The sequence below is a fragment of the Emydura macquarii genome, unplaced genomic scaffold, assembly GCF_026122565.2.
Source record: "Emydura macquarii macquarii isolate MOO-44397 ecotype Brisbane River unplaced genomic scaffold, CSIRO-AGI_Emac_v2 contig_2205, whole genome shotgun sequence".
In the NCBI taxonomy this organism is placed as follows: Eukaryota; Metazoa; Chordata; order Testudines; family Chelidae; genus Emydura; species Emydura macquarii.
Window position 1 is genome coordinate 1,444,446 of NW_027132342.1, and position 15,828 is coordinate 1,460,273.

Below are 15,828 nucleotides of genomic sequence, written 5' to 3' on the forward strand. Positions count from 1 at the left end.
ACATCATGAGATTTAGAAAAATATACTTTGGATTCTCTTTATTAGACCTCAGCATATTTTAATTTTTCAAGCTCTTTCTGCAATCACGAAGGCTAGAAACGTACTTTTAAAAAAAAATTCTCTGAAAATCTCAGATAACAATTCCAGCAGCTGGGACCTTAGGAAAAACACCAAATATGGTGACATTTGCAATAAGCTCTTTGGGGCAGGGACTGTCTTTTTGTTCTTTTTCCCAAGTGCGGTGAGGTCCTGCTGTAGCTCCTAGGCTCTACTGAAATAGAAATAATAATAAAAAGTCTTGAGAGTTGACAACCCTGTAGATTTGCTGAGGGATTAAATCAGATCCCACAAGTGTAACAGTGACAGATCTGACCAGAACTTGGATTGCAAAAGAACTGGTCATTTTTTCAGAAGGCAGTACTCTTCCCTCCAAACCACTATCGGTATGTCTACACAGCAACAAACACCCTGCAGGGCAACGTTATCCCCATTTTACAGAGGGAGAAATCGAGGCCCAGAGAAGTGAAGCGACTTGCTCAAAATCATCCAGTCGGTCACTGGCAGAGCTGGGAATAGATCACAAATCTCCTGAGTCTGAGTCCGCCACTCTATCTAGTAGGCAACACTCCTCCAAACAAGATTTATTACAATTATTTCTATATAAATGTGTCACACAATTATTTATTAAACAAATTTCTAAACGACTTTATTCCATTTAAGCCATAATTAAATACATACATTAACACGTTCTACATTTTCCTGTACTATTTAAAAGGCTCTGCTCTGCAGCAATTCTGCTTGGGGAGTACTCACTGACAGCAATGGGAATTATGCTGCTGGAGCAGCTACAGGGATAGGCCCTAAGTTCGTAATTGTTTGTGGAATTTGGTAAAAAAAAAAAACCCAACAAAAACCCAACAACAGATCAGTATGATTGCTAAGGCCATTTGTAAATATGTAGGCAGTTTCATTAAAGTATGCCAGATGACTGATGCAACAAAGCAGGTAGACTGTACTCTGATGCCAGGTCTGTCAATTAAGGATAAAATTTTATAGGGCTGTCTCCATAGGAGACAAAGTGGAAGAACGTTCTAGGACACTGTCATAAAACTTGGGAGACTTTTTATGCTGTAGAAGTTTCTCTTCAAGAATGCTTCCTCTGAACCTTTGGCCATTTTCTTGATTCAGATTGCTGTATCTGCAAATAAAAAAATAAAGCAAAATGACCCTCCTTTTAAGGATTTGCTCTGCTGCGGATTTGCTGTGTGAACTTGGGCTAGTCACTTCCCTCACTGGGCCTCAGTTTCCCCCATCTGTAAAATGGGGCTAATGGTACCAACCCCATTTGTAAAGCACTTTGAGCACTACTGATGAAAAGTGCTGTAGAGAAACTAGGTAGTAGTATATAGTCTTGATAATTTCAAGGAAGAGGTATGAAATAAATTAATTTAGGAAAAGTACTCTATGATTACATCACACTTGTATTTTTCAGCAGTGTGTTTCTCAGCACTTCATTGAAATTGGGGATAATTATATTCCATTTTATATGGGGGAAACTGAGGTACATGGAGGAGAAATTGATTTATCCATTGCTAGGATCTGAGTCAAAGACCCCCAGATTAGCAACTAGCCATTGCTGCCTCCTGGTATAATTTCAGGTTTGGATTAGGTATGGCATTTCTGTGGTTGGCAAGATGCCACTGTGGTTCTTGGTGTTGCAAAGTTAGGAAAATCTGTAATAAAACAAGTCAGATTTTGAATCAGACCCTGTCACTAGAGGCACATTTCCCTCAGAGGTATTCACTGCAGAATCAGCAGCAGCCTCCCAGCAGCAGAATCATAGAAATTAGAGTTAGTAAAGCCCAATTAGCTTAAATCAAGGGTTCTCCATATTTTTCATAGTGTGAATCACATTTTAATAGAGAGTTTATCTGTTGGACCCCTTCCCTCCCATTTGCAATGGTGTGGGCTGCCTGTCCTTCTGTTGGTGACTGAATAGCATCCCTATGGCAACTGTTGATTACAGGGAAAATATTAGGTAAGTATTTAGTGTATTTTTGGATTTTAATGTGCTTTATCAGCTGGGAACAAGGAGCTAGAACCAGCATCATGTCTCCAGACATCTTTGCAAACATTATTGGTGGACTTACTTGCCACAGTTTGGGAACCCCCAGATTATATAAAATATGCCCTACTGGCAATGCAGAATTGCTTCCTGCATTTGAATGACTTCAGTCATTCCACCATCTCCACCAGAGAGTCTGACATTAGTAACCAGCTGAGAAGCAGGAAACATTCTGTAAGCATTCCTTTGCTCAGTTCCATGCCATTATACTTACGCAGCCCTAAACAATTCCCTCCATCTTTAGCGTTTGCGTTCGTCACAGAATTTTAGATTGTTAAATTGCCTTGAATAATTAGGAGAAAAGATGTATCTTTCGTTTTAAATTTTATCACCCTCAAAGTAACTTCAAGCACCATCTCTCCAAGGGAGAAAGAGAACATTCTGAACTATGACCCCTTGCATGGTAATCCAATGAACTACCACTAGGCTGCTCAGTCAGCTCTGCTTTGGTATAACATTTACTTGTAATTGTAATGAGAAATCCTACACACACTAGTGAAGTGTCAGATCCTCATTTTCCAGTACTTACCTATGTGAAATGGTCCAGAACCCCAACGTGTTCACCACCATCAATGAAGCTAAGAGGAAGAAGAATCTCTCCAAGTTAGCCTCATTTAGGGAGTTTGGGAACCAATTGCCTATTGAAGCAGACATTTGAAGCAGTGTTAGTTTATTCAACTGGCTAAGATGTTGGTCATCTATAACTTATTGAAATAAAAGCTTGTATAAGATCACCCAGATCCGACTGTGATGGGTGCTTTGAATTCTATCATAGATATTTACATAGCCCCATTACCTCAATATTTGAGCACCTCAAAGTCTTTAATGTATCAATTATACCCATTTTACAGATGGGTAACTTAGGCATAGAGAAACCAAATTACATATCCACGATCACAGAGGAATCTGTGGTGGAACAGAGAATTGAACCTGGATCTCCAGCTAGCATGCTGACCATTGGACTATCCTTTCTCTCTAATGATTTTCTATATGCTTGTATCTCACACACACACACACACACACACACACAAAATGACATTAAAAGAATGTTATTAAGGTTGCAAAGGCAAGTATTCTAAAGTTGGGAAATGCAGAATTGAGACTGCCCATACAACCTTAATTAAACCCCTTATATATATGCATTATGATGCAATATTTAATTACATGTTCACATACTATTTTTTCCATAGAAGAGCAGCCTCACTGAGTGCCCGGAATGAATGGTGCTCACTTTGTTTTTCCTCATTTTGTTTTTTCCTCATTGAGCAATATGTGGCCCCTGGCCTTATTTATTGCCCGCTATTAAATTTTGCTCGAGGTAGAAATATTAATTTCCTCCTGGGCTTTTCTATGGCACTCATCACGATAAGATCCAAGTGCCTCACAAACATTAATTTAGTTTTACAACACCCCTCTGAGATGAGGTGGTTGGTAGTATTATCATTTTACAGATGAGGAGCTGAGGCACAGAGAAATGAAGGTCAGAAGTTTCCACTCACGTTGGGTGCCCAATTTGAGATTACGAGGACTTGATTCTTCAGAGTACATAGCATTATGTAGCACTTGGTATGTTCAAAGCACAGAGCCCACTGACTGCAGTTGCAGCTGTGAGTGCTCCTCAGCTCCTCAAGTCAGTCACCCAGCAAAATGAGACACACAATTACTGGACACATGTGAAAGGTTTTGTTTCAGTGACTTGCCCAGCATCACATAGGAAAACACTCTGATAGAGGCAGGGATAGCTCCAGCTGGCCAGGGCAGTATTCAACATGCGATCATCCTTTCTGTTCCTGCAATCCTGTCTTATTCACCATACATCTAATATTTGCAAAGAATAAAACAGGGGTCTTACTACACAGCCTTCATTCAGTCCCTGAGCAGGCCAGCCTGTGCACTGAAAGAGTCAGGGGACCTGTGGAAAAGTAGTATGTGATCATGTCATTAAAGAACATATCACAGTGAACACACACAAGGGGACTGAATGAAGGTTGCACAGGCAACTTAATTTTGGCATTTCCTAACCTGAGTGCTTGATTTTGCAAGTTTAATAACGTTCTTTTATTCTTCTTGTGTGTGTATAATTTCCTAGGTTTTTAAAAAAGCAAAGCTTAAAAGACAAAAGTTCCTTCATGTGGCATCATAGTGATACCTCCATTTTTCATCAGAACAGTTGGAACCTGTAAGTCTACCACACAGACCACTTGAGCTAATTAACTGAGTAATTGATAGCAGTAGTAGGTTGTTTTCCTCTCTGTGGAGCAGCACTAGAGGGGGATGAAAGACATTTCGCCAGTAGTTTTCACAGATGTTTGCTGACAACAGAGGAATGGTGAGACTTGGGAATCTTAGGTTCCATTCCAAGCTCTAGAAGGCAGCATGCTCTAGTAAGCAAGGACTCTTCTGCTTATTTTCCCAACCTTGATCCCTTCTGCCCCGTCCTTCCGATCTTTTCCTGTCCTATCCTGACTCTTCTTCACCCTGGCTCTTCAGTCCAGTCCCATTCCTTTGCCTACCCACTTTCTACTCCTCAGGCTTCTCATTCCAACCGCACTTTCCTTGCCTCATGAATGCTGGTCTCACCTCTCTGAACTTCTCGTCCCAGTCTAGCCCCAACTCCACTCCAGTCTCTTTGTCCAGTCATTCTCAGAACCACTCTCCCCATTCCCAGCTCCTCATCTGATCGGTCTCTTCCCTCACCCTGGCCTCCATTCATCCCGCCTTGCTCACATTCCCTGTTCTCATTGGCTCCCAGTTTCAGTCTCCCTCCCTGAATTCCTCATTCAATCTCAGTGTCTCCCATCCCCTGCTCATTGTCCAGCAAGCCCCAGTTCTCCCCACAACACCAATTCCTTGTCAGATGCACTGCCCCGCCCCCCTTCTTTCCCTCCACACTAGTTCCTAGTCCTGGTCTCCTGGCCAGCCAGTCCAAGTCTTCCTGCAGCTCCTTATGCAATCTCAGTTTGCCTCTCACCTACTGCCTCCCAATCCCAGTCTGCTTACCCAACCAGTTGCAGTCCCCCCAACACATCACCCAGATCCAGTCTTCTTGTCCAACAAGTCCCGGTTTCTTTCCCTACCACCATTTGGAAAAAACCACATTTTTCAAAATTTTCTGTGAATGGGAAATGCGTATCTGAGAAGGTAAAGACATTCAGCACTTTAGTCTTCAGGCCTTCCAGCATCACCATCCACCAGTCATTGAAAAAAAGAGGACGCTTTGGCTTTATGTTGCTTAACATACTGGCCATAGATCTGCAGCTAAGACTTTCTAGTCTTCTTTCTGCTGCACACCACAGCTATTTGTAAACACTCTAAAAACACAGACTCCCTACCACTTGATCTTTTGGTAGTATAGAGCCTATGACACAGATCAGCAATTCAAATTCCATCCAGAAGAGGTCAATGGCAAGTTCTTGTTTTGGATCATAACTGTATTACTTTAAAAGTTCTCCCCTGCCCTTCAGATATGTTGCGCACATCACAAGTGCTGAAGCATATTTTCTAAGGTACTTGGTAACTGTAGAGATTAGAGTTCACAGAAGAAAGGTTGGTTATTAGTTAGGCTGGATTTCCAGAAGTTGAGATCTTGAAGAATGATCAAATATGGTTAAACACAGAAAACATAATGGAAACCAAAGTGTGACAGAGGAGCTAAAACATCAGAGCAAAACTCTACAAGGCAATATCAATCAAGTCCTCATTTTAATTGGGAACACAGCCTGCTTATCACCAAGAAAAACAACAGCTTCCTTCACTCCCCCATTTCCAATGTGAAGTCCTCTAGCTTTAGAAAGCAGCTTTTCCCACCAGGCTTTGCTAAAAGAGGAAGGGGAAAAATAACTTTTCCTTTTGCATTGGAAACTAATAGCCTTAATTGACCAAAGCTGTCTGTTGGCATTCTTAGCTCAGTTTGCAAGAGCTACTTAACCTAATTAGAGTGAGGAGGAGAAGGAAACAACTCCAGTTTGAGAGAGTAGCCAGTCAAAGGAATGAAAAAAGGATCTCTGCTTTCCTCTTTCATCCTCATACATTTTCATCCATGCCTCAAGGTTGTAAACATTTCTTTCCCTTCACATAAGCAGTCCCCTTTAGATCTCTCTAGGTCAATAAGGATCATCTGTAATCAGTACAGTTGTTTTCCCGCATCCTCCTCCAGACTTTGTTCTGTATAGTGATGCCTCTCTGCCTGTTGGAGAACAGCCCTACCTCACCTCTGCATGTGGGCTCCCTTTGTGGTATTATCTCAGAACTAGTTTTAAAACGTATCATTTAACATTGTCAGTTGACTGAGCTCCCAGGTACCATAACTTCATTTTAGTAGCTTATAAACTTTTACTGTCATAATTCACAATCAGGCAGTTTTTCATTTTACATCCCCCAGTGGCTGACAGACGAAGGAGAGAGAGAGTGTGTATCCGATGAAAGGAAAAGCAAGCATGGGGTTCTGTAGTACAGCTTGTCAAAGCAGAGTTCACACTGTCTGTTGGATTATTTACATCTACTGGTCTAACTATGTGAGCAGCAGGAGCTTTGTAATGGAACTGAGTTTACAAGGGAATCCAAATGGAAAAGATGTCATTAAAATACCACTGAATTATAAGAAAAATGAATTTAGTTCCACTCCTATGCTCTGCGGAGTTTGTGGCTTCCTAGAGAACAGACCTAAAACTGGATCCCTGAGACTCTGTTTTTCAGTGCTGGCGAAGGGCACCAAATTAATAGTGTTGGAGATGAATAGAGGACTTCCATTTCCAACAAAAGCACAATGATAAGCAGCATGATCCAGTGGACAGGACACTGGACTGGGAATCAGGAGACCTGGGTTCTCTGCAGTGTGCCATTGACCTCCTGTGTGATCTTCAATAAGTCACTTCTCTCTGGGTCTGTTTTCCATCACATTCTTTCTCTGCCTTGTGTTTGGACAGTACCTAAGGCAATGGGGCCCAGATTGGAAGTGGGGTTTTTAGACAATAGTGTGATAGAAAATTGACAAGGATAGCAGCAACAATGCTAGCCCTTCCCTGATTCAGAAGGGCTAGTTTTGGGGTGAGAAAGTTGTTCTGTCTTCAGGGCACACCTCTATCTTACAAGACAAAAGCACACCGTGACAAAGTTCCATCTCGCACAGCTCTGCCCCTGCGTCATGCCCCCAACTGCACTCCTACTATGGGCAGCAGGGTCCATTCTTCCCCCAGGAATAGCAGAGATCCTCCTCCAGAGAGGCAGGAGTGGCAGCAGTGCAGGGCATCCTTCAAATGCTTACCCAATAGCCAGCATGTATGTGCATGGGGGGGGGGGGGGGTGTCCAGGCCTGCTGCACTTAGGAATGGTCCAAAATTTTCAGTCAAAACTAGTTTTCAATTGAAAATTGGGGTTTTTATTTAAAACATTTCCACAGAAAGTTTTGACTTTGATTTTCTTTTAAATGAAAAGTTGAAATGTTCCATTGTGGGGGGAGAGGAGGAGAGGAAATCTACTGAGCTCAATCCTGCTCCCACACGGAGTCATCTGCTGGAGTGGCCCCAACAAGCGGGGCTTGGCGTTAAAATTCCATTGAGATACATGGGGCAGCTCACCCTACTAGGAGCTATTGACTTGGGCTGTCTGAAGACTCCATGCATGAATTAAAGTTTGTTTGTGTTTTCAAGATTTTCTTCCAAACCATGAGACACAGAAACTTGTTTGGATTGTTTGTTGTTCTAAATGGAAGCTGGCAGTCTGTTGTCATCACAGAACTCCGGGAGCTGGTGTCTTAGACACTGACTTATAGTACTTATGCTTTTAGTTGGCGGGATCTCCACACCCTGCTCAACTCCTTGGCTTTTCTGCTGAGATTGCCAACAAAAGTGCCAAGTGTGTGGATAGTTTATTGTGGGAATTAAACTGGGAATTAAACTCGCACAACAGTTTCCTTATTTCCAAATTTATTCCAACATGAAAATTCCCCTTGTTGATTCATGTGATGAAATGGAATCAGCTACTTCTAACCACGGATAGATTGAGATCCTTTTCGTTTTGGGTGCCAATGAATTGTGTGCATGTTCCCTGGCTGATTGGGTGTGGGTTAGGAGACAGAGCATGGCAGCAATCTGAACTTTTCTTCCAGGCCCTACTACCCTCTGTCAATGTGGTGTAGAATGGAACATCTCCAAAATGCCTTCATGAAGTCCACCAGGGAGTTTGCTATTGCAATCTGTTTTATATGGAAGATGCTCATATCCACTATAGTGATGGGTGGCAATATAAAGCACTAAGGGTATGTCTACACTGCAGCTGTGAGTGAGCCTCACAGACTTAGTTGGGCTCTCTCTAGCACGCTAATAATAGCAACATGGACATTCTGACTCAGGCTGTAGCTTGAGCGGGCTTTAGAGCCTGTGCTGAAATGTCCACACAGCTATTTTTAGCAGTCTTGATTGAGCCGCATTAGCAAATGTCTGTTTGCCCAGGCTAGGAGGCTCACCTCCCAGCTATAATGTAGACATACCCTAAGAGAGATGGTGCCTGGCCTTGCACATGTATACAGAGAAAGAGGTAGGGGGTTGAGTTGGGCAGGAGGGCAAAAGCAGCCTCATGCCCTTTGTGCCTCATGCAAAGCCTGGCATAACATGGTTCTTGCATTCCTCTGCAGTAGCCTCTCCAAAGCAGATAGGGAAAGGCAAGGCCATAGAACCACCATTTGTCCACACAAGCTAGCAACTCCAACTGGGCACAGAGAAGAATGGATGCTGCACCTTCAGGGCTGTCCCTGGAACTCTCATTGGTAGCTACACCCCCTCCAGTGCAGGGTTGCATCTTGCAGGCGTAGCAGAGCCCCAAGCTGGATGGTTAGTGCAGTTTGTTTACTGTCATATAGCTAGATAATGCCATAAACACATCGTTAAAGGGCAAATATAGAACACAAAGCACAGTGAATACATCCCACAGACCAATCGATCCTGAATGAATCCCAGATACTTACATCTAACCCACTACTGAGACCTGGAGTAAAAAAAACCATTGAAATTCAAATCTTTCAAGAGCTTCACATATCTCTCAATCAATCCATCGAGTGATGGGATATAGTTAATGCTTATCACTCCCAAGTCTAAGCCTTAGTACATGCTGTCTCCAATCCTTATTGGTGAAACAGGCATCAGTGGATACTGCCATCTGGACTGTAAAACGTCTTTTGGCAGTATCATATTTTGGTGTTAATCACACAGGTAAGTTAGAACTCATAAGTGAGAATACTGGTACCACAGATCTTAACAGAAAGAGGCAATTTGGGCTAATTTCCTCTCCTCTGACCCTCCCCCCTTCACATATTTGCATTACTACTTTTAGATACATTCATTCTGAAATGATTAACAAAGAAGGACAGGTTTCGTTTTGCATCTCTTCCATTAAAATGTCAGGAGAGGTAAAAGATCCAAAAGAGATCAGTTTCCCAGCTTGTACTGAAAATATCACTGTCACCCATCATCTGTTTGCACTCGTCAGATTTCAAGAAGTCTTATTTTATCATATTCACACCATCCTCCTTAGAGGATTTAAAATGTGATTAATGCAGCCTAGACTCTGTGTGACTGATAGCTGATCAACTGTGCCAATAAAAAATACCCTAAGCTAACGATATGGAGCATGATCCAAAAAGGTTTAAGTAGTTTAATCAATGCATTCCATGCTCAGCAGCGTAATCACAAATTTTATCCTTTCACTCAATCTAATTCAGTATGTTTTGAACTGCTTCAGAAGAGTGTGGTACCACTGAACTAAGAGTGGGAGAACACAAAATAGTTTAGGCTCTTGTTACAGTAAACCTGAATCATGGGAAAATGCAGAAGTGTTGGTAGCATAACATAACACACAACACACCTTGCCGAATTTAGTCCTACAACAGCACATTCAAGTGTCATCCTGCTTCCGTGCGACAGAACAAGGTCTGGACTTCAGAACCTAATTCAGGTTCAGTTGGTTTAAAAGCAACCCATTCAAATTGGTTTGCCCTCCTCCTGCATCATGAGCTGTTTACATATTGATTATTTTTTTAGCACCCTTTAATATGGAACTACTTTTGAGGGATTGGGGTGTCGCTGACGTCAGTATTGGCTAATTGGTACTGGCCTCTCATGTCATTCTCAAGTGTTGCCTTTGAGGTGAATAAGTACAGTCAAGCCATTTCCTGCACTGTTCACACTTACAGTCTTACACTGTGGAGACCTGTGACAGCGTCCACTAGCCTCTCCTGGGTGCCATCTATCAGTTGTGTGTGTATGTCTGCTCTCTTTCAGCTCTGCGTTGCTCATGGTGACTGCCGTCAGCTATCACCCTCCTCGGATGGATCTTCGGCATCTCAGCCCTCTGGCCAAGTCACACACAGTCTATATGTGAACAAGACAAACCCCTTCCAGGGTACAAGTCCAACAGAGCCTATCACAGTACCCTCGGTTGGTCTCTTCCTGTAGTACCTTCCGGGCTTAGTACTCAGCCTCTTCTGGGCTAGCTCTTCCATGGTCCCTGATCTGGAATGCAGCAGTGCTCCCCAGGGCTTCCTCCCTGGAGACTTTTTGCCTTCTGGTGAATCTCAACTGATGCCAGTTCTCCAGCTGAGTCATTCTTTACAATTCTGTTCACTCCCTTTCTGGTGGGTATCAAAGTCCAACCCTCTTCTGGGTCTTCAGCCCCTTCCCTGAACCTACGTAGCCACTTTCCCAGTGGCTGGTGAGGGAGACCCAGGCCTGCTCACTACTCTGGATCCCAAACCAGGGACCTTACAAGTAGCAGCCACCTGCTGCATTCCTTTTTACTCTGTTGCTGCTGCTACTGTTCCTGGGCCAATTCTCCACGGCCCCAGCACTTTCACCTGCACCCCTAGGCTGAAGTCCTGCTTGCATCCCTGCAGCTAGCCAGGAGCACCTTCCTTGCTCCCCTATCTCCAGCCAGCAACTGAACCCACCCTGTCCAGCAGCTTTTTTATATGAGCCTGCTGGACTCTGACTGACTGCTCCCTGCAGCCTCTTCTCTGATTGGCTCCTTTCCTGCAGCCACTCTAGGCAGCCTGGAGGACTCACCTCTACTGCTCTTTCCTGGGACAGAGTGTGGTTGGACCGCAAGATCTCCAGCAGGGGGCCTCTGAGCCTAGTACACCTCATCACAAGACCATTAGAAACAAAGATGGAAGGAAAAGTAAGTTAGAGTTGGTCCTGATTCTGTTTACAAAGTCTCAGGTACCCAATGAACCTGAAAATTAAAGAACTAGACTGGATCTTTATACCTCTTTCTTTATGTAACTATTTGAATCTACAACCATATTTGATCATATTTCATGACCACAACAAGATCAATACCTATCCATGATCCATATATGGCATTACAGACTTCCTTAATTAATTTTCTACTCATTAATATTAATATCTTACATACATCATTTTTAATCATTCTTATACAAAACTGCAGTCAAACTGCCTAGTCGCCATATTGCAAAAAGTCCCTAATTTGTTTATTATGCAGTCACCTGTTTTCTTGCACAGAATGAGAAGGCATAAATTGTGACCTGGGTATATCCTCAGGCCTATATCATTTTAACTAAAAACACCTGCCTTAGTCTGACTAGAACCAACACGCTTGCATTATTCCTCACACCAATGAAACAGGCCACTGACTATAACAAAAGTGTGCTAATCACAATTATTTGTTCTCCCACTTCCTATTATGGCTTCAATAACTTCCATTATTAGTTCTATAAGCATGCTTAGCAGATATATGATATTTTACCCAAAACTATAGACCCTCCATAATCAGGTCAGGGGTCAACAACAAGCATTACTGGAGATTTTTAAAGCAACAAAGACTACTTTACTCATGTCACCTGTAGCAATACAATACAAGCACCAAGGAAGATAACCAAGAATGAGAGTAACATAGCCTAATACAGACAGTTTAATCATGCAAAAGTAATGGATCAAGTTGGGTAAGGGCACTATGTTTGGCACCATTTCCAGAAAGGGCATCAAAACATAGATGGAGCAGCAGTGAATTCGTGCATTCTTTTGGAAATAAGGTAAGAAAACCTCTGCTGGTTTCATTCTAATTTAAACTCAGCTCAAAAGGGCTGCAGATTTATAAACAAGCCTAGGTTGATTCATGGTTCAGAATCAAAAGTTGGCAGAAGTAAGTAGCAAGTATTGCAGGATTCATAAAGTCTCCCATTTAAAGGGTTATGTAATAGATATACAGAAATATTTACATTATATTTAAAGGTTGTGTGTTTGTCATAGATGTTAGTGAATGGCCACCCATTAGGACTTTTGCGAGGGGAACCCAAGCTTCTCGATCCCCTGAGAGGTGTAAAGCCCCTGCAGCTGGAACAGAGTCCAGCCACTGCCCCAAACTTGGGGTTCCCTAGGCAAACTCTCAGAATGCAGGCCTTCTATCTGTCACCCCCCTCTCAGAATTTGAACCCCTGTCCATCTGTCACCCTCTGTGCCCACTGCTGACCTTTGAGACTCCCTAGTACTTAAACACAGTCCTTTCCCAAAACTCCACCCTAAAGATGTGAAGCTTCTGGTTTATTACTTGGCATGCAGTAGTTGTCAAACAGTCAACACTCACACTTCGTATCGTCTAACACCTTTATGCTCTTTTATACTTAATCATGTAAAGCACAAGAGAGTACAGAACATACAATGCAACAAACATCTGAAAGCTCAATGTGCCTTACTGTCAAGCTCACCATTCCCTTGTGAGTCCTTGGGGAATCAACTGATTTTCAGCAGGAAGGATGTTCCCTATCTCATGAGGTGTTACATGCTGGGTTGCTTCTTCTTCATGGACTGGAGAAAAAGGACCACTGAGCAGAATAGTGTCTGGCCTTCTAAAACCTTCAGTTCCCCTGTTTCAGGTGACACCCTTGTCAGCCTCCCCACATGAGCACAGACTCCTGCCAGGTGACTTCATTACAACCTCCCCACTGCTAAACCAGTTTTTATGGGCAGGGACAAGTCTTGTCTAGAGTGATTACATTTCCAATGATAGGGTACTTAAGAGTCAACTATCCTCTACTGTTATTCTTTTGCCACCACCATTTGGAATTTCAACCCAACAGAGGTAAAGAGACCATGCAGAAGACAGAAAGCTGCACATTCAAAATGGTGTTTGCAGCCTGAAACAGACACAAAAGGTTCATAATCTCACATAGAATTAATAAACTGTACAGTCATATGCCCAAATCACGGTATCATTCTAGGAATGGTACTAGGAATAGGTGAACTGGTTCTGGTGAAGGTCAAGGCAAAAGAACCTCAGAGGAATCTCCACTCATTTTTAAATGGAACTTCTGAGGCCTAAAAATATATAAATCACATGAAAATGAAAAGAGTTATTATCTAAGGGTATGTCTTCACTGACAATGGCAAATTCGCCACTGTCAGATTGATCTATTCGGATCAATTGATCTGCTCAATCGATCTGGAAGTTGATGCATTAAAACCACCCCCTCAAGGCCAGGTCTACTCTTACCTGGAAATTTGGCAGCAGTTGATGGGAGTTACACAAGCTACTCTGCATAGCTTGCGTAACTCCCGTCGACTTCGTAACTCCTCTTGTACGCAACGTCTTCACTTTGCTGCGCAGACGGGAAATGTGTTCCCATCTATGCAGCATTACGCCACTTGAGGGGGTAGTTTTATTGCGTTGACTTTCGGATTGATCGAGCGGGTCTTCACTGACTGCTCAATCGATCTGGATAGATCTATCTGGCAGTGGTGAATTGCCACCATCTGTGAAGACATATCCCAAATGGCGTAGCTCTGCATCGAGCGCAGCGCAGTGAAAACACCGCATAGAAGAGGAGTTACGAAGTTGATGGGAGTTATGCAAGCTACACAGAGTAGCTTGCATAACTCCCATCGACTGCTTTGAATTTCCAGATAAGTGTAGACCTGGCCTTAGTGTTCTCGCTGGAAGAACAACAGGACACCATTTAGGAAAAATATTTCACTTGAATCGCATTACAGGTTTGCAGACTCATAAGGTTTGGATAAGAATCAGTCTTTTGAGGGGCTTATCCAGACCAAACCATATGAGTTTGGACCACCAGAAGCACTTCTGAAATGGTCCTTCTTAGTGGAATGTCACTTTCAGTAGCTGTCTTCAGTTCTGTGTTCACTCACAGGAAGGCAGTAATGGAGATAAAGATGTGGGCTGAGGTTTTGCAAAGTTGACTAGGGGATTTAGCCACACATCTCCCATAAAAGTGAAAGAGGTGAATGGTTAATTCCTCTAGCTGCATTTGAAAATCTCAACAGCAGCTGGTTGAAACTCAGAATTTCCTTTCCATGGGCAATTCTGACAATTCTAAATATTTTTGTTCTGAATTGGAACAAAATGTTGAAATCGCAAATTACTTGTGAATCAAAAATTGCTAAAAAACATTTGTTTTGGGTCAAAGTGTTTTGTTCCACAAATATAACCATTTTCTTTCAATTTTGACTTTTAGTTCATTTTATATATTTTTAAATCAGTAATTTCCTATTATAATTGGTATAACAAAAATAAAAAACATAAAATGTCATCATGTTGTGACATGACAAGTTAAAGCATTTTGACTTGTACAGTGTAATATAAATTATATTATATTTAACTATAACAAACGTCAAAATGATACTTGAAATAAAACATTTTTTCCTCAACAAAACAAAATATTTCAACCTTTTCATAACAAATCATTTTGATAATTTTATCAATGAAAATTCTGACAAAGTTGATATTTTCTAGCAAAGTGCTGATTTCATGAAATCAGCTTTTCCAAAGGATATTTGCTAATTGGAAAAAATTTTGACCAGTTGTAACCTCAACTATAAAGCCTGTTGGCCTGTCTGCCTGACAATACCTGTAGGTGACTTGTTGAGCCAAGCATTTTAATACCTATCCATCTCCAGATGAAACTCATGACTTGAAATAAAATTCTATTTAGCTGATGTGTTAACTTAAGCAAATATAAGATTTCATTACAGAAGTGAAACAGATTAAGATATCAACTACTTGTACATCCAGATCTCGGAAGCATGGATTAATATTTTCTGATGCATACTTTTTCAGTGCTACACTATATTTTTAACTGAAGTGTACTCCAGGATAAAATCTATTGGAGACACAGACTTAACCCTGAGCTGCTCTGAAAATTGGCAGCTATTTTAGCTACAGCTGTAGTTTGTACTACAGCCAGCAACAGTAACATGTTAGCAAAGGGTGACTTCTTGATACGTGTTAATGCTCAAATTTATGGACATCAAGCAATCTGTAAAACTGATGACTTGAAACATGGTAATTATTTTGGACATATAAACAAAGGAGGGTCTCTCCCTTTGCTCTAAGCAAAGATGTTTGAAAGGTAATTATAAAATAGAACTCCTACATCCTAAACTGTATCTAACAAAGGTTCATCAACAAAAAAAGATATTTTTAAGAACTCCCTGCCAGATTCCTACCATGACCAATTCAGAAGTGTAGGCAGAATCAGATTTACAATAAATATTTTCAGTTGATTGAATCTACAGAATTAGCTTGGAAATATCATGAAAATGAGTTTTCTGGGAATATTAGCTCTTTTCTAAGTGGGATGGAAATACTGTGAAAATATCTTGTCACAAAATTTTAGTATTTTGGGTTCTGGTAAGACTGGAAGTATGTGAAAAATGAAAGATCAAGGAAATATTTTAACT

General features: G+C 41.7%; 1 protein-coding gene across 3 annotated transcripts in view; it reads right to left on the bottom strand.

Moving 5' to 3' along the window:
• Positions 1–650: 650 nt before the first annotated feature.
• Positions 651–15,828, bottom strand: part of SLC15A5 (solute carrier family 15 member 5) — a 61,714-nt gene continuing 46,536 nt past the window's right edge. Inside the window, exons 8-9 of one of the 3 annotated variants that reach the window (XM_067558965.1) lie at positions 2,655–2,763; positions 651–1,198 (exon numbers count right to left, since the gene is read on the bottom strand). In XM_067558965.1, coding sequence (XP_067415066.1) covers positions 1,051–1,198; positions 2,655–2,763 — 257 coding nt within the window. In that variant the 3' untranslated portion in view covers positions 651–1,050. Of the gene's footprint in view, positions 1,199–2,654; positions 2,764–13,368; positions 13,450–15,828 lie in introns of those variants that run through there. The other 2 variants (XM_067558967.1, XM_067558966.1) reach the window with 2 other exon arrangements.